This window comes from Fistularia commersonii, chromosome 5, assembly GCF_037954325.1.
Source record: "Fistularia commersonii isolate RoL2024-O1a breed Wild chromosome 5, RoL_Fcom_v1.0, whole genome shotgun sequence".
Classification (NCBI taxonomy): Eukaryota; Metazoa; Chordata; class Actinopteri; order Syngnathiformes; family Fistulariidae; genus Fistularia; species Fistularia commersonii.
In genome coordinates this window covers 8,734,531-8,754,181 of record NC_141288.1, presented here as the reverse complement: position 1 = coordinate 8,754,181, position 19,651 = coordinate 8,734,531, and the positions used below count along the sequence as shown (strand labels likewise).

Genomic DNA, 19,651 nt, shown 5'->3' with positions numbered 1-19,651 from the left:
ATCCTATTGTTTATCACCATGCTACATTGAGTGAAAGTTGCTAAGTCACCGGGTCAGAAACACAAACCGTCTATTATCAATGGTAAAAGGTTTATATGAAAGTTAAAAATAAAAAAGTAGACTTAACTATTACCTTTGTTCGATACTATATAAAAATTAAGAAGTGCATCTATAATCACAACTTGAAATAGATACATAGCAAATGAGAAACACCTTCACTTCTGCAAGACAACTGGTAGAATATGAAGCCACGTGGAGGCCAGTGCAAAACCACAGTATAGGGAAAGTGACGCACATCCAGACCTAGTGTGTCTCATCCTATGTCAACTGGGGGAACAAAGAATGGTAAAAGGCGAAAGGTCTCAAATTTTTGTTGGAGGAAATAAACTGAAGACTTCAGATTTGAACCTGAATGTCACTTCTAAGCATCAGTGTTCAATACAATCCATACCAAACTGCCAGCCCACACATCAAGTAGATAATTTTGGATATGATTTTACACTGTTAAATATTTGTGCTACTAGCAGCCAACATTTAAGTTGGTACCAGTTTAGACCAAAGAGTTTCTCATGTGTACAGAATTTGTTGATGAGTTGGGCCAGGGGCAAAAGCTGCTGTGTACAATGTTAATATTACTTATCAGCTCACCTTCAACGAATTAATGCATCTATGATAAATTTTTGAATCTAATCATGAAGTCACATATCCAAAGTTCTAATTATACTGCCCCATCAGTGGAGAATAATCAGCCAATTTAACTAATTGCTCAACCAATCAAGGCAAGTGTTGTTATGGCATCCATTACTGAGCTTCTGTTGGTAACAGAACAGTATGACAAGTTTTTTTTTTGTCAGCAAGGAATAAACTACCAGTGCAGTAGTTTATAAATGTGTTGAAGCATGAAAATCAATGACAACATAAGAAGCCAGGCATCTCCAGACTCACCGTGGTCCAAAACCCCCGAGCTGTGGACCAGTACCGGGCCGCACAAGAAATAACCAATTATTTCCATTGGATTTATTATCTGAGTCTGAACAATCTTTATTTTGAAAAATCTTTTATTTTGAAAAATTACCGGAATCTCTCGGTTACATCTTGGGTCACTTGAGCGCCAAAAATGTGACCCACAAGCTAGCAAAATTAGTAAGAATCAGACGTCAGACTGAAAGTTTCTTTTCAAAGGGGAAAAGGTCTAGTGAAGAGACAGAAGAAGAGCCTACAACTTCTAAGAAAAAGAAAGATTTTAACAGAAAATACAAGGAGTTCTACTTGAAATGTGGATTCATTACAACAGGTGATTCCCACAGACCAAGCTGCACTGCATAATATGCGACAATGAGGCAATGAAGTCTTCATTATACTCAAGTTATGCTGTTGGCACAATGTTATGAGGAAGCTGCTAATAAAGTTGAATACGAGTACACAGTGGATTAACGTTTATTATTATAGTCGCAATATAAACGATCTAAGTATGATTCCCCCCCCCCGCCCGGTCCGCAATAAAATTGTGAAGCGTTGACTGGTCTGCGGTGATAAAAAGGTTGGGGTTCCTCTGAATGACTCATTCTTGATCCTATTCATCCTAGTCACTCCCAAAGAGAACCTTAGCATCTTCATCTCTGTTGGGTGGGCTTGACTCTATACAAGCAAATTCATTTCTGAAGTTTTATGAAGTTTAGATGTCTAGAGCTAAGTATATCTCAATGGCCCTTTCTATTCTTTACATTACAGGGGAGTGCTGTGGCTGATTAATGTGATTAATACATTTTTTATGACTGGAAGAAGATGCTAAAACTGGACTCAAGTCTAGTATCACCTTAGATGAGGCAGAGCATTTTTTCTGGTGCTAGGAGCTTCATTTCTTCTCCTGTTACTGTAACCTTGGTGCCTTTTTCCAGATTAGTCATCAGACAAGAAATTGGTTTCAGAATATCTGAAATTATGAATGTGGTCTGAGTTGGGTTTTTGCCAAACGATAGCGATTCAACTCATAGCTACATGGGAAACATGTTTAAAAATCTGCATTCATAGAAATATTTTTTGTATTATGGTCCAGGTTACTGTATTTATTATATATTGATTATATTCTTTATTTCTTTTTTATTTCATTGCATATTTTTAGATTTACTCTGATATTTATACTGTATATGTTTCTGCTGCACATTATTATTAACTACCTCAACTGCACCATCTGCTTTCAGCTGTGTGTGAAATGGAAATTTCCCCACTTAGGATGATAACAGGAATATTCTATTTTTTTTTCTATCAAATTCTATTCTATCCAGACACTAATGATGACAGTGGTCAAAGAGGGAAAAAAATAGTTAATGCAATCAACTGTACAAAATTCATTTCAAACATAAAGCTGGGTGCAAAATGGCACTCTTAAATGAAAATAAAGAATTTCTGATTTTTATCTCCATCTGTTTTTATTTCTTGTTCAACATTTCAAAGAGCCCATGATTGACTGGGTAAGTGGACTAAATTGACTCTGTGTAGCAACAAAAAGCAGACTCTGCCAAACAGAGATTTTTGGCAGGATGTTTTGTTTTTTAGCAAGAAGAATGACTCTTGCAGTTTCTTAAACAAAACATTTGAAAGGATGCACAGGAGTATCTGTCAGGCTGCAGTGTGTCACAACTTGTATAAACCATCATGGGACACTATGCGTTTATTTGGTTCAAGGCCCAATAAAAAGTTATTCGTTTCTGTAATCTAATTCAAGCAGTGCTGAAACATAAAGTTGGTTTAGGAAAAAAAAAAACCTATATCTCATTTTCTTTACATCATGGTCCCCTGATAGACTCCATGTCAAAATTAAAATGACTCAGGACATTTCTTTTCCACATCAAAAGAAAATTTATACGAACATTTTTTTTGTATTTCTTAAGTATTCCTTATCACATTTGTATGCGAAGTGACATATCGTAAATGATTGCACTACATCAAGAGGGCTTAAATCTCCATCGTGTGATTGGTGAGCAACCAAATTCTCCAACGTTAAAAGTAACAAGGTAAAATGGGTACTGTATGACAAAAAATTAAAATCCATGTCTTGATATATTTCTGAGCTCAATTAACACCTCCCAGAAATGCATATGAGAAATGAAATCAGCTTAATGAGTCTGTATGTCATGCCAGATATAGAATGACGCAAAGTAAAGTCCCAGAAAGGCTGTTTTTTCTTCAGTGCATAAAATGAGTGAGGTAACTAAGCTGCTGCGCTAGTTTAATGACAATAACTAATAAAGAATGAAAAACATGTTAACTTGAAAAGCAGATCATTAGCATTGAGGTCCACCTGCCCCATTGTTGTGCAGCCCTCCGCTTAGGTAGGTGGAATGTTTCAATTGCCAAAGTGGCCAAAGTAAATCCAAACGCACTGTTTATTCTGGCCCATTTCTGCCACAGCCAGCATTCGATTTTTTTTTGCAAATTTTAAAAGAGAATGTCTGTTTGATCTGACTGCAGGCTCCGGCCTTCGATCCCAAAGCACATCTCTGAACCTTAATCTAGTGCACGTTTACCAATTTTCTTTTTTGACCACTTTTGGTAGTAAGTAGCCACTGAAGGTTGGGCTCACCTTGGATCAGCTGAAGGGTTAGACATGTTCTGACCCAGTCAACTGGTCATCACAGCCAGGTCATATTTTGACTGGTTTTACACCCTTTGAAAGTTTGAGGACAAAATGGTCAACTGCTGCAAAATGTTCTCTGAGCCAGCCACAGGCAAATGCAACTTTAAGGAAACTTGGGGGCATTGTGGCTCAGGGGGTTAGAATGGTCATCCTTGGAACCAAGCATTCCTGCTTTCATTCCCGTGCTCCTCCTATCCAGTCGAATAGTTGTTGAGCAAGACACTGAACCCCGAACTGCTCCCGTGGCACTGCTCTTCAGCTGCCTTCTGCTTATGGTTTATTCCTTTTTTTAAAACTGTATCGCCATGGAAAACAAATACTGATTATTATCCAACTCAGGTACCATTAATTTAAAGTATCTGATGCCATGGCAGAAATTAATATGTAAGAAAAATAAATATATAAGAAGTATGATATTCTCTGTGTATTAGCCTGAAGATCACCAAACGTCTTTCGTCAAACTTGCGAAAGATTGTGTTTAAAGTCACTACTTGGTGCTTTAGAGAAGAATGCAACATCTTCTAAGAATGTGAACTAATTTTATGTTATTCAATATAAAATTACCTAAATAGAATAGATGCAATGAAGAGGTAAAAGCTTCTTAGGTACAAACCATACACTATATTTCCAAAAGTATTTGCTCACCCATCCAAATTATTGGAATCAGGTGTTCCAATCACTTCCTTGGCCACGGGTGTGTAAAATCAAGCACCTAGGCATGCAGATGATTTTTACAAACATTTGTGAAAGAATGGGTCACTCTCAGGAGTGTACTTAAATGGATTAATTAGTATGCTGAACTATGGAATAGGTCACAATTGATGGGCCTGAACTATCCTGGGGTTCATGGACTTACTCTGAGTGTCTGAATCACAATGAATACTTCACTCTTTGCTTTGACTATGTCAGCTTGTGTCAGAAGGTCTCTCTCATTTGGTGACTTGAGTGAGAGAATAGAATGACAATATGACCACATTTGTCATATTCTCTCATTGCCAATTTCATAGCTATGTTTGGGTTTGCTATGTCTTACATTTTTGTGTTACAAATACTGACTTTTTTGTGTTCCATTTTGTAAACATTATGATTGGAAAACATGGGCACAGTGAGATTCTGTTACTTTAAAGTTTAACCAATTCAACATTGTTATTCTGACAACACAATAAATAAATAAACAAATCAGAGGTTCACTTTGACTGTTTTATATTAATTGTTTTTTAGCCAATATTTTGTGTATATGTATTGGACAGTGTCCTTCAGTGTTTATGAAGGTCCCTTAAATAAAATGTATTATCACTATTATTGTCTTCTGCTTTGTGAGAGGCAGCTGTTGGCTACTATACTTTTTAGTAATTTCAACAGTCCCAAATAGCATACATCACAACTAGAGGTGTATTAGGATGTAGGACTATAGGATGCTAAATATCTATTGTTGGCAATTAGATAAATTTGAAAAAGTAAATTTTGAATGTAAGGATAATTCAATTTTTGCATTTTTAATTACATTCCCCTTGTGTCAAGACTAAAGTTGTACCTAACATATAGAGATAAAAAATAACTGAATCCAAACTAGAAAATTTTAATCCAAAATGGAGTTAGGTTTTGGAGCATCATGGAATTAACATTGTTTTTTCAGTCTCGGAATTTCCTCAAGTTTTATTTCCTGATGATGATCTCTACTTTCATCATGAATTCACTATCGTGCATGCTGGACCGCCATCAAGGTTTCAGCATTTACTACTGTGGCATATACAGTATGCTTTAGTTGCAACCATGACACACACATGTAAATATAGCAGTGCACTTTAATCTTATGCACCCCTTCATGAAATCACACAGTTAGAGACTACATGCAGTGGTCGTCAGATTCACCAGCAGACAGCCCTGGTATACAATACTAATGCATTCATGAAGCATTTATAGATATTTTTATGTTGCATTTCTGTTGTGTGAGCAGCAACAGTGAAAGTGAAGCCAGATACTGGCTCACAATGCCCTGTCGTTTTTTTTGTTTTGTTTTTCCATGGTCTTTGAGCTTCTTCTATATCTGACTTCCACAATAATCATGTTTGTAACAGTCTGCTTGCATTAAATCATCCTTTTGTCTCCATCTCCATTTCTAACACTCTGTGATAAGACTTGTACCTTGTGAAAAACTCCTTCCTGCTGAGGCGGACTTGCCAATAAAACAGCTGGACTACAAATGATCATGTGTGAATAAAGAGATGAGTGAGTGAGTGAGTAAGAGGTAAGCGGTAATTGATTAGAAAACTCTTGAGCCGTCTTGTAGAAAATGAATGATTTTTTAAAATTTTCAATACTTAAATAATAAAATTATTTGGGGAAAACATTAAATGTTGAAAACATCGGAATAGTTCAAAAGGAAATAAATTAGGATTAATCAGCAAGTTTGAAACACATATTCCATACCAAGCAATGTCACAATAGGTATCAATGATTACTAGGTGCATGAAAGGATAGACTTTGGTGCAAAGGCACAAGACAATATGGTGCATCGAAAAATATTTTAGGTTTTGCTACCCTTCAATAAATGCTTTTGTGCCACAAGCTCAGCAAACCTTAGCCATATAAACAGATTAAAAAGAACTTATTTTACAACAGACAATTCAATTTCACAAAAAATTTATTGATAGATAAGGACTGACATTATTTTAATTGTAAAACGACATTAACCAGCACACATTTGATGAACCATGGATCCCTTTTTTCCAACACAACAAAACTCTATAATGAAATGGGTTCTACCAAGCCAAAAAAAATGGTTTTCTACTGATTAATTCTGTGCTGAAAACGTATCATTCCAACATCTGAAAATGTATCATTTCAACATGTTGCATACCATAATGTATTAAAAAATGAAGAACAGGAAATAAGAGTCTCCCATAGGACAACAGTCCTGATTTGAATTCTGATCTTTCTGTGTTCACTTGGTCTAGCAGTGCTGTTGTTGCCATGCCAATGGCAAGAAACCCTAATTTGTCAACTCACCGGCTCCCTTGTAGATGTGCTCACCGGGCAATAAAGGAAGTACTGTCACTACTCTAATGACAGCCAGATTGGGACAATTAAGGACCCAACAGGTGCTACTCAAACAGAAAGAGTGGAGGAGTGGCCAAAGTCCTGCCAGGAAGGACGATGCCACTATAGCCACTAAATCTGCACTGGGCCCTTGACTGAGGGAAAACAGATACAAAACGATGCATAAGTGCAAAGGGAGAAACTCAAATAACGCGGATGTGTGTCTCCAGTCCCACTCGACTGAACAACAATGTCCCCAAAAGCAATGCATTAAGACTTACGAAGCCATCAAAGGCAGACACTTAAGAAGTAAAGTGTTAAATCTGCCTTGTGAATCCAATTAGCCAGTCACAGAGGTGTAGAAAGGAGTGGAGAAGAAGGTGGAGACAGTTTCAGAGAAGCGGGGAAGGAGGGGGAGGGAGCTGTGGATGAGTAGGAAGGGCTACCAGAGGCAGACAGACAGACAGAAAAAAGAAGCAAAGCAGAGAGAAGGGAGTGGAAAGCAGAGCAGCGCTGTCAGTATCTCCTCCGGAATCCCTTCAGTCTCCGAGGCTGCATCCTCTCAATCAGCCTGATTTTCATCATAAAGTGGAGACTGTAGTGTGGCTATGTATGATCGCTGAATGATGGACTATCTAAACTAAAACTCCTCAAGCCTTTGATGACATATCATAATAATCAACCTCTGGAAACTGGCATTGCGAAGCCTTATAAGGAAGGAATACACTTGGACAGGAATGATCACTGAGGATTGTCTTCATCTGGAGGTAAACTAACACGGCACAAACACTGTTATTAGGGTGGTGGTGAAAAGGCAATGCAGCGTGCTGCAGGGGAGGCACTGTAAAATCAACATTTGACTGAAGATAAACATATGCACAGCACACTGACATATTGTCAAGCTTCAGGGGTATTATTTTGAATAGTGCTGATAATTTGAGTGGAGAATAATGTGGCAAAGATCAAGGTTTTTTTTCTAAAAACTAACTAAGGTCACTGGCTTCTGAAGACAACGGCACTCCTGCTGAGAAAAGGCTTGTATACAAAAACTAACCCATCAAGATTTAAGACAGAACTAATTTTAATTTGTGTCAGTGTCAGCTCTTGCATACCATAGGTATTTCAGTAATGTGCCAAAATAAACAGCAAACTTAACAAAAACATAATTGACAGCATTTAAGCAACCAAGTAGATGTAAAGGCTTTATAGAAAGATGTAATGTTTCAGATGTGTCTAGGTTAGAAATAATACAATCAGGAGTTTGAATGACAACAAAGCAAGAAGGAAAATTATTTCCATATAGAGCCAAATCATATCATGAAAACACCAGGACACTGAAATAAGAAAGGAGTTTAAAAATGCACCGATGCAAATACCTGTATAAAAAGAACGAATCAACCAATTTTTCTACCATGTTCTCAGGGGCCAAAAATATACTTTTTGTTCATCATCAACCAGATTTATTCACCTGCAAATTCCATGCAAATCGAATTTTTGAGATATACAATAGATAGCTTGAAGCAAACAGAAATCTGAGAATTTGATAAGAATACCACGGAAAATGAAGAGGTCAGTACATCTCACTTAAATATAACTGCCTGGTTTGATTTAGAGGCATGTGGTGTGTGGCTATAGATTGACATGTCACGTAGATGTTCCGTTGATTTTAAAGGACCAGTATGAAGAACTGTATGACATTGCTTTGTGTGATGACATTGCTTTAATGGTCTTGCTTTGTTTTTTGTTTTGTTTTTATTGAATGGCTTGAAATGGGCTACACCATTGAAAAACATGTACAGCAACACAAAAGCCATAGATCTGAGAAGATAATTTATTAACAGGACATAACATTAGCCAGAAGTTATTAAATTATACCTAGTAGCAGGATCCAGTTCAAGGTGCTGAAAAAAATTGTCATGGGGAGTAAAATGGGGAGTAGCTCAATCCTATTCCCATTAGCTGCTGTTTGCTTCTCAAACTTCTGTTGTGCTCCATTTCTCAAAGAGGATTTACACATTGGAGCTTTAATTTACTGAATTCTCCTTTTTGAGGGTGATGATAGCTTTAGAATTATTGAGACAATGTTCATAGAAATTTAACAACATAATAAATATCATGAATCTAAAGATGGGCAGCTATTGTATGTAGGCCAGAAGATAAAGAAGATGTATGTAAGCCAGAAGATGAAATACAAGATGCATTATGTTACCATTATTGTTTCACAAAAGTACAGTGAAAAGAACAGTGTTTGAGTACTTTTTGGATCATTCATATTCTCTGTCCACAAATTTTTTTAATGGAAACTTTATGTTGGCAGTACTTGTTAGTACTGTTAATATCCGTCAATGTTTAATGAACAGAAACAATATTACGGAAACCGTCGACAAAATCCAGAAAAACATATTGTCTGATTTCTAAAGAATTTATTTGCAAATCATGGTGGAAATATGTATTTGGTCACCTACAAACAAGCAAGATTTCTGGCTCTCACAGACCTGCAACTTCTTCTGTAAGAGGCGCCTGAGTCCTCCACACATTACCTGTATTAATGGCATCTGTTTGAACTGGTTATCAGAATAAGACACCTGTCCACAACCTCAGTCACACTCCAAAGTCCACTATGGCCAAGACCAAAGAGCTGTAAAAGGACACCAGAAACCAAATTGTAGACCTGCACCAGGCTGGGAAGACTAAATCTGCAATAGGTAAGCAACTTGGTGAGAAGAAATCAACTGTGGGAGCAATTGTAAGGAAAATGGAAGACATACAAGGCCACTGATAATTTCCCTTGATCTGGGCTCCACACAAGATCTCACCCCATGGGGTCAAAATGATCACAAGAACAGTGGGCAAAAATCCCAGAATCACACAGGGGGACCAAGTGAATGACCTGTCGAGAGCTGGGACCAAAGTAGCAAAGGCTACCATCAGTAACACATTATGCCATCAGGGAGTCAAATCCTGCAGTGCCAGACATGCCCCTCTGACTAAGCCAGTACATGTCCAAGCCCGTCTGAAGTTTGCTGGAGAGCATTTGGATGATCCAGAAGAGGATACGGAGAATGTCCTATGGTTAGATGAAATCAAAATAAAACGTTTTGGTAAAAACTTAACTTGTGGTTGGAGGAGAAAGAATGCTGAGATGTATCCAAAACACAAAGGGACTAGGACGACTTATCCGTGTAAAGGAAAGAATGAATGGGGCCATGTATCATGAGATTTTGAGTGAAAACCTACTTCCATCAGCAAGGGCATTGAAGATGAATTGTGGCTGGGTCTTTCAGCATGACAATGATCCCAAACACACCGCCTGGGCAATGAGGGAGTGGCTTTTCAAGCATTTCAAGGTCCTTGAGTGGCCATGCCAATCCATGTCATCTTTGGATGAAATTGAAAATCTGTGTTGCTCAGCGACAGCCCCAAAACACCACTGCTCCAGGGGAGATCTACATGGAGGAATGGGCCAAATTACCAGAAACAGTGTGTGAAAACCTTGAGACGATTTACAGAACACTGATGACCTCTGTCATTGGCAACAAAGGGTATATAAGAAAGTATGAGATGAACTTTTGTTCTTGATCAAATACTTATTTTCCACCATAATTTGCAAATAAATTCTTTAAAAATCAGACAATGTGATTTTTCTATAAATGTTTTTTTAATCTTTCTTTAACCTGAAAAGCATTGGCACACATGTTATTGGTAATTTCTGACTTGTACTTTGCTGTTATTAATCACCTGTTTGGCATTGTTAGAGCAATCATAAATGAAATATTACATATATGATCCTTAACTTTCACATGAGAAACACTACTTTAGACCAAGCTCTAAATTTGGCTATATTTGGGCTAATTAAGTCTTCTTGATCAATTGTATCAAACTGCAAATTGTGTATGAGCTACAGACTATTCTGACTGTATATACAGCAAATACCAATTATATTATTGTATTTTAATTCTCTAATTTTATAAACCGACAAATAAAGTATTGAGAAAATTCAAATGATATAAATGAAGAACATGGGCTACAAAACTGGTTCAAATTGAACATGTTCTGATATTTTTGACTTACGATATCAAGGCTTGGGATCCAATAAAAGAACACAACAATCTGATACTCCTTGTGCTACTCACACGCTACCAAGCCACAGATATTCAAGATGAAAGTCTGTCCAAATTCAATATCTCATGACCAGTGTGTCCTTGGAGTACCTCAAAATGTTATTTTATACACTAAGTCAATCTGTAACGAGCCAGGTCACTGATTTCAGAGCTCATTTGTCGAACAACACACAACAAGGACCATCAAAGGCAACTCAAACTGATTAAACACACGCTCCGCACATACACATGGGCATCAGTTAGACATGGGTATCCAATTAACAGAAAAAAATAATAAGAAGAAATAAGGTGGCAGATATAAAATCTACCAACAGACCGGGGCAAATGTTCTTTCAATGTGAAACATTTCTGTGAATGTTTCCATCCTCCTTTCCCTCTGCAGAATTAAAGATGGAATGTGACAAAGGAAGCGCCCAAGAGATGGTGACACTGATGGTGACGCTGAGTGGATATGGCATTGCTCTTTGCTTCGGTCAGTCTTTGCCACGTAGATTATGCTGAATAAAGTAGGACTGAGAGGCCTGTCAACCAGCAAAAGTAAAGGATTCTACAGAAGCTAGAGAAGAGACTTTGACCTCTAGGCCATGGGAATGTGAGGAGGATAACTGGCTCAAACCTGAAGGGAAAGAACTGCATGAGCTCTCTCTCTTGTCATATCCATTCTTTTTATCACCTTTATACTCCTCACTCTCTGGAGTTTGGCCTTGCAGAACCAGGTGTGGACCCTATCTGGACCTTCACTACTCTCTGGAGACTGTATGACTTTGATAAATACAAGACCTACAAAAAGAGGCGCAGTTGAGAAAGAAAGGCACAGGCATCATTCTCAAGCAGAGATTATGCCAGAGGCAACAGTCCAAGCTCAGAAGACAATGATGAGAAAGAGCTTTGCATGAAAGAAAGCACTGATCTTTTTCATCGCACTGATGCTCCAAGCTACATGCCCCCAAAGAAGGGGTGGATGGGTTGCTTTCTTTGTGAGACAGACAGTCTAAGTGGAGCCCAGAAATTTTGAATTTTCTACTCACATTTACCCATTGTTGATCAAACCTCAATATGTCAAAAGAAACATTTAATCCAAAAATATGGATGAACTTTAATTACCTTGTCACCTTGTGGGATACATTAAAATGGGTTTACTCTATTGAAAGTGGACACTGCTGAAAGGAAGTGGTAAGTTGAATCTTGCTTTTGCATGTACAGCGGGTATTTTTTGTTCACGACACTTGTGGAAATCAAAAAGTGTGACACTCACCATCAGGCCCAATCTAAGAAACTGCAGAAACGATTCACTGCAGAGCTCTTTTTGTTAGCTGTGATGACAATCCCAAACAAAGACATGTATCAAAAGTAACAATGTCATTAGGGCATCATTGCTGCTCTCATTCACTTATAAATTTCGAATTCCAACATGAAGTTGTCTTGTGTTGCACACTTCAGTCAAGATAAAACAAAACAAAAAATAATACTTTCAATAAATAATAGATACTAAATAGTAACTGTAGCAAAAGCCAAAATGGAAAGCTGTCGGTGTGGTGGAATATTATTAATAGCCTTTGGTTCCAGTAAAGAAGACATTAAAAAACAACAATAATCATAGCTTAACAATTTCAACTACCTCATATTCTATATATTCTGTATGAACAAATCTTAAAAGGAGATTACCTATACTGCTTGTGGTGTTGAATCTGACCCAATACTTTGTTATGTGTTATATAAAGACTTAAACGAAACTCCTTTGAAACTGAGGCCAAATTCCTGGAAGAGTTGATGTCAATAAATAAATAATGTATCATTTAAAATGCGCAAGTTTGCTGTGCAGTGCAAGTTACCACCTAAATGTACAAAAATGAGCAAATATCATATAAATGTGCAATAATTTTATGGTCAAGACCACAAAATGGGGGGCAGCCACAGCTGTGTCTTTCTTTCAGTAAATAACCTTGTATGAACATGAAGGAGTCTTGCATAATAAATTAAATTGTAATGTATGAGTTTGATTGCTCAAGTTTAAGACGGCAAATTTCACTTCTGTAATTTGGTAACAGTAATTTCATGTTTTTGTGTACAATATCAACAATCCCATCCAATTTTCTGGATGTACTGTAACAGCAGCTTTTACTAATAGCTAATAAATACAAGATTTCTATAAGTTTTGGCCTCATGTTCGAGATTCAAGCCTAAAGAGGGCACTATATTTCCGAAAATTAAAGTCTATCTTGAGATTAGAACAAGCAGAAAAATGGTAATCTCTATAGCAGGTTCCAGACTGTAAAAAAAAAAAGTTACCATTCAATTTAAGTTTGTGCTTAACGGGAATGGCAGTGAGTAAAAGATACAATAAGGTAGTTAAATGAGTTTTCTCTGGGGAATGGCTAGTCTGGGTGCTAATGCATTATTCAGCTACTCACCTCTTGAAGAATAAATGGTGTCAAAATAGAAATAGAGAAAATACAGACCAGTACAAGATTGTCCGGGTGCTCACAAATTGTTTGGACTTATGAAGGGGTCAAATATCTTAACCCCATGGCAGGCGTGGGTGCATAAATAACAGCACCAAATCTGCAACTACTGTTGTTTAAATGCAAATATCTGTCACCTGTTTGATTTCATTTTGTAAGTCAATGAACATCCCCATTTGCATAATGAAATTGATGTAATATGGGACATTTGAAAGAAAATATTTCATTAAATTTAACAAAATCTAATTGTTAAATGTTAAAAACCTTTAAGAATATGTTTCCATGAGTTGGGCACATTGTGTGATTTCAGATGCTTCATAGATACAAGGTGATGTAAAATTGATAAACCATTATTCCTAAAAACCACGTTATTTACTAAAAATTGTACTTCATCATTTAACAAGAACGTCTGTTGTAATAAACTTATTTCCTCTCATTTTAAAAATTCTAGGCGTGACAGGCAAGTTCTATTATAATATATTTCTTATTGTCTTTCAAAATATATTACTCTAATACAGTGGTATCAAGCTCGCGGCCCATGGGTCACGATTGGCCTGCAGTACTATAGTTTATGGCCCCTGGCTTAATATGAAAGTCTAATGTTAGTGTGGCCTGCAAGTGTATATATGGCACTTTGAAGTGTTGTATGCATAGCTGAAAGAACCTACCAATCATGGTGGGGTATATGGTTCTCAGGGGCGGGACATCGGGCTTGATAACATTTCTCAATGAGTGAAAGTTACAGCAGCGTTGCCATGGAGTGTTTTCTTCTGTGCCTGGCTGGCTGCCTGGTTTCTATTTGGCATAGGCGGACATTCGTCCCAGTGCGCTGTGTTCACAACACTTTAAGTTGCTGCTCAGCGGGACATTATACATATATATATATATAAACAAACATCAGTGGCACTTAGAGAGCTAATATGAGGTCTCTCTCTGACAAAATAAATCAAAGTGATGGGTACTCAGCGGGATAAAAGAAAAGTTAGGAACTCAATGCAGCATAATGTAGTCTGAAGTCACATTGCGCCCCCTGTCCATTGTCAATAACAGTCCCCGGTAACCCTGGACTAATCTTATGGTCGCACCGTTATTTGTGGGTCATTGTGTTTATTTTCATCACCTCACTCAATGAACATTACAGACATACCTATATGATGCAAAAGTAGTCAAAACAAATTACATCAACAACAGCACTGTGTCATTTCTGCTTCTTTTTCTTATTACAACAGCACGGTGGAAAACAGTCTATGGGCAGTCGCCTTGTTTGTGCTCGCTATTCTGGTACAATTTACAAATGCCATGGTGTGAACATCGACCGTAAAAACAAAGGAGACTGCTACAGGGCTTTTATCCGCTGACCGCCGGTTACGAGAAAAAGAAGCATAAATGACGTTCTCCGAGTGTCGGACAAACGCATGGAGAACTGTTAATACAGACATTTGAATCTGATATAAAGAAGACTGAAGAAACCACATATAGCCGTTGACTAGAGAAATCTATTATTATAATTGTGGTGGACACTAAAGCGTGTGGCCTCTCACCCATGGTACTAAGGGCTGGGGGGGCGTGGTTAAGCTGGGTATACATTGGCGATCCCGTATGTTCAAGTTTAGAGTTGTTTGTTGGTTTTTCTTTATTAAAGTATTACATTCCTCCACACCTCTGCCATCTTTTCATGGCGAAACACCACATTATTATTATTATTATTACTGATTGATTGATTGATTTTCTTATTAATTCTTATTCTCATCTCATTTTGTGTTAAAAAAATTAAATTGAAGAGATTTGAGAAGATCGGAATTTTTTTAAAAAAGCTATTCCAGTGGAAAACCTGATGGGCCCAGCCTCACCCAGACTCTGCCTCCAGCGGCCCCCAGGTAAATTGAGTCTGAGACCCCTGTTCAAATGTGTGTGAAGACAGTTGAACAAAATTGTTTGTAATTTATATGGCAAACAATTATATGCCTGTCTTCTTTCTTTCACTTTTTAATGTGGACCTTTTTTTGCGTAAACTGCTGTCCAGACCGCGTCCTTCCACTAAGACAATGCACACAGGCCCAGTGTTGATTTCTACAGTGACTATGAGCAACATGACTGTGTTTGACACAGCTGACCCCTATGGCCTCGAAGAGACCTTGCCTGATACAATCTACCCCATCAGCTTCCAGGTACTGTCCACCAACACCTTCTTCCTTGGATCTCAGTTAGCTTTCCTGATAGCATCTGAGTCACAAGTCAGTTTCTCTGTTCAGGAAATGATTATATTAGTAAATTCATTCATTAAAAGTTTACTTTAGTATTCAAGATTATGAATACTACTGTGTCACACAGACAATATCATAATTGTGTTTTTATTCATAGGCTTCTCTGACAGGCTTCCTGCTACTGGAGATAGTTCTGGGCCTAAGCTCCAACCTTACAGTGTTGGTTCTCTACTGTATGAAACAGAACCTCATCAGCTCTGTCTCCAACATCATCACCATGAACCTGCATGTGGTTGATGTTCTCGTGAGTGTTAACCTTTACTTAAAGTCATCAGTGTTGGGAGGAACTCAACAAAGTGAACAGCTTTAAAAGCACTGCGCATATCTTAGATGGGTTAATATCAAAAAGGTCATGGCATCCTTAAGTAATTTCCACCTGCTTAGTCAAATCTACTATGCCTGTTAAGGCTTTACATAGCATTGAAAACCCAGAGCCTATTGATAGGATGAGTTGTTTCCCGTAATAAATAGAAGCTAGTTCCTAAAGGATACATAAAGGTGAATTGAGAGCAAATATAGGTTTTTTAGGTGTGATTTTGATAAAAGTTAAGTGCTGTTAATTCAAAATTTGATCAGAATTTCTCTTCTTCCAGGTGTGTGTGTGCTGCATTCCACTGACAGTTGTGGTGGTGCTACTTCCACTAGAGGCAGATACAGCCATGCTGTGCTGTTTCCATGAGGCCTGCATTTCCTTTGCAAGTGTAGCTACTGCAGCTACAGTCCTTGCCATTACTGTGGACCGCTATGACATCTCAGTACGCCCAGCTAACCGGGTGCTTACCATGGGCCGAGCTGTGGCACTCCTGGGATCAATATGGACTCTATCATTTTTCAGTTTTTTGGTTCCCTTCATGGAGGTAGGCTTCTTTACAAATTCCGCTTCAGACCTCGTAAACCAGACAGTTGTTACGGAGGCCCAAACAAATGAGTACCATACTGAGCCAGGTCTCTTTTATCACCTGCTCGCACAGATCCCTATATTCTTTTTCACAGCTGTGGTCATGTTAGTGACTTACTACAAGATCCTTCAGGCACTTAACATTCGTATTGGGACGCGGTTTCAGCACAACATACCTAAAAAGAAGCAAAAAGGTAAAAACACTATCTCTTTGACCACTGCGACACAGACAGAGTCAACAGATGCTTCACAGAGTAGTACTGTAGTGAAAGCGGGTGGGAGTGCACCTTTGGGTATGCGGGCTTCAGTATCTGTCATCATCGCACTAAGACGAGCAGTAAAGCGGCATCGGGAAAGAAGGGAGAGGCAGAAACGAGTGTTCAAGATGTCCCTTCTCATAATTTCCACATTCTTACTTTGCTGGACTCCAATAACTGTGCTCAATACCATTATACTCAGGACTGGGCCAGATGACTTGACTGTTCGCCTTCGCCTGGGCTTCCTGGTGATGGCCTATGGGACAACTATCTTTCACCCTCTACTCTATGCCTTCACGCGGCAGAAATTTCAAAAGGTTTTGAAAAGCAAGATGAAGAAAAGGGTTGTGTCTGTGGTTGAAGCAGACCCTACACCAAATAATGTGGTCATCCATAACTCATGGATTGACCCAAGAAGAAACAAAAAGGTCACCTTCAGGGACACAGAAGTTAGACAAAAGTGTTCAAGTTCACAGGACGCAAAGTGATTGGATTATGGAATAAAATCAAATGTAAATAAGTTAAATATGTAAAGCAAATGGGATTTGGAAAGTTTCAGGAAATGGTGATTGAAATATGTAACAATGTTATAGCAACACATTGTTCGAATGCAATGTATGGCGCATCAGTGGTGTCTGGGTAACAGATGTGATCCCCTCATGACCATCTCAATTTAGAGTCTACAATGACTGCCTAATAAATCCTGTGTCCTGAAAACAATCCAAAAAAAAATTGTTAAAATAAATTGTGGCGGTATCTGTCTTTGGACAGCTAATATTAGCTTAGCATTAAATTGAAAATGCAGTGGACCTTGAAAAGCACACAGTTGTATTCCTAGTATAAGCAAATAAAGAGGTAAAGAAGTGCAGAAAAAATAAAGAAACAAGTACGATAGGTGAAATAAAATCCAAAAGTAATACATAAACTGTCCGCCTTAACAATGTATTATATAATTATAATTGGATTATAAATTCCGTGGCAGTTTACTGGGTTACTAATCTCATGAGTTGATGTGTTTCTTGAAATCAGAGGAAAACACAAGAAGGTGCAGAGCTTCCTTTAAATACACACAGCATGTAAAAAGGGAAAAACCATCTTTTGAGTTTTACAAGTACAATATTAGATACAGAACAAGGCACTATCTCACAAAAACATTTTTTGAAATAGGAGTCATATGTACATGACGGGGGTTATTTATTGCTATTTATTGTGGAATGTTGTGGAGTTGTATCAAAGACAATTCTGTCATAAATGTGTCAGCAGCACTATGTGTTGTTCTCTGGTTAGAGTAATATGACATGGTTTGTACAGTCATAAAAAACCTTGATATTGGTTGTCACCATTTTTATTAAACAACCCAAAGTACAATGTTGTCAGTCTGTGACTATCTCCCTGTTCAGAGCATTGATAAATGAAACAATTTACATTTCAGTTGAAATAAAGTCCACTCTTGATTGCCTTTTTCAAGACACTGTATGCTGTCTATTCTTTCCAACATTGGTCAAAAAAAACCTTAGACTGTTGAAATAAAATGACTGTAACTAAAGAACCTGAACAACAAAAGTAAGCTCTTGTCATTATTAGTATTTTACTTTTGTGGAAAAGGCAGAGAAAATACAAATTATTGGAATACACCTTCCCTCGGACAAACCCCTTTTACCCGGCTGAAGTGTTTCAAGACCCATAGGTGTGAACCACAACAAAACACAAAGCAAAGCTCACTTGAGAAATTACTGGGATTGTTGGATGACAACCAGTGCACACCAGTCCTGAAGCCAACACAGTAACACCTCTGAGAGAACAGAGGATGTGACCCTACTTAAAGGTTCTTTACAACTGATGGAATTTGTTTGTGTATCTGCTTGTGTGCATATCTGCTTTGAGTGTGTGTAGGTGTGCGAGCGTGTGTGTGTGTGGTATGAGGGTACAAGCTGCAAGTACAAGCTGGCGAAAGACACTTGCCCTTGTGAACCTGGTCAGTCACACTTAATGCCTTGTGATAACGAAAGGTTGCATGGCAGATAGACAGGTAATGGCATTGACGTGCAATGCATCCATATCACTTCTTCCTCATGACACACAAAAGGTTACACAGTCCTCCAGACCTTCACCAGTACTGTCAGATAAAAGTGGTAAGTCATTCCGCCCTCTGTGGCAGACGTGTTTGCTCAATCCGCAGTTGCATGCTGGCTTTTTTTTTTTTTTTCATTGCTGACGACACCGCAGTGATAGGACGCATCACTGGAGGCGACAAAACATCCTACAGGATGGACGTGGCCAGTCTTCTGTCATGGCATGAGGACAACAACCTCACCCTCAATATGGACAAGACCAAGGAAATGATAGTGGACATGAGGAAGGAGAGGGAAACTCATCAGCCACTGTTCCTTTGAGGTCTTGAGATTGAGAGAGTGAGAAGCTTCAAATACCTGGGTGTCCAAATAAGCGAGGACCTAACCTGGTTCCTCAACACCATGCAGATGGTTAAGAGGGCTCAACAGCAGCTGTACTTCTTTAGGAGGCTGAACTTCAACAGCTATACAGCTACATTGTTGAAAAACATCTTGATACAGCTACATCACTGTGTGGTATGGTATCACCACTGTTCTGAACCGCAGACGCCTGCAGCGAATAGTAATGACTGTAGAGAGGATCACCAGAATCCAATTGCCTTCTTGGCAAAACATCTACCAACGCAGAGTCCACGGGAGAGCTTCCTCCATTGCCAAGGACCACGCCAACCCTCAACATGGAATGTTCACACTCCTACCCTCCGGCCGGAGGCACAGAAGTGTGAAACACAGAACAACAAGACTAAAGAACTTCTTTTCTTTCAATTTCTTATCAATGCATATCTAAATGCACAGCGCACAGCAAAGTAGGAATTTCACTATACAGGGAAACACGTTTCTACACTGTGCATGTGGCTATAAATGCTTTGAATTTTGGGTCCCAAGTTCTAGTTTTACACTT

General features: G+C 38.3%; 2 protein-coding genes across 7 annotated transcripts in view; one reads left to right on the top strand and one right to left on the bottom strand.

Moving 5' to 3' along the window:
* Positions 1–19,651, bottom strand: part of cog5 (component of oligomeric golgi complex 5) — an 85,327-nt gene that overhangs the window by 56,384 nt on the left and 9,292 nt on the right. The gene's annotated exons all lie outside the window — the stretch shown is intronic.
* Positions 7,106–18,220, top strand: LOC147234002 (G protein-coupled receptor 22-like). Of its 6 annotated transcripts, none has more exons than XM_086146702.1 (6): positions 7,106–7,443; positions 11,180–11,970; positions 15,083–15,136; positions 15,283–15,427; positions 15,621–15,767; positions 16,117–18,220. In XM_086146702.1, the coding sequence occupies exons 4-6, from the start codon at positions 15,305–15,307 to the stop codon at positions 17,164–17,166; spliced, it is 1,320 nt and encodes a 439-aa protein (XP_086002828.1). In that variant the 5' UTR covers positions 7,106–7,443; positions 11,180–11,970; positions 15,083–15,136; positions 15,283–15,304; the 3' UTR covers positions 17,167–18,220. The 6 variants fall into 6 exon arrangements, with proteins under 6 accessions (XP_086002828.1, XP_086002827.1, XP_086002826.1 ...); XM_086146701.1 differs by having other exon boundaries at positions 15,074–15,136; XM_086146700.1 differs by having other exon boundaries at positions 15,041–15,136.

What these genes read in the sequence shown, in the direction of transcription:
- LOC147234002 (XM_086146699.1), top strand. Translation starts at nt 15,206, where the DNA reads ATGGCAAACAATTATATGCCTGTCTTCTTTCTTTCACTTTTTAATGTG. An exon ending in TCTACCCCATCAGCTTCCAG is followed by an intron (nt 15,428 to 15,620) that starts GTACTGTCCACC and finishes TTTTATTCATAG; the next exon opens with GCTTCTCTGACAGGCTTCCT. An exon ending in TGCATGTGGTTGATGTTCTC is followed by an intron (nt 15,768 to 16,116) that starts GTGAGTGTTAAC and finishes CTCTTCTTCCAG; the next exon opens with GTGTGTGTGTGCTGCATTCC.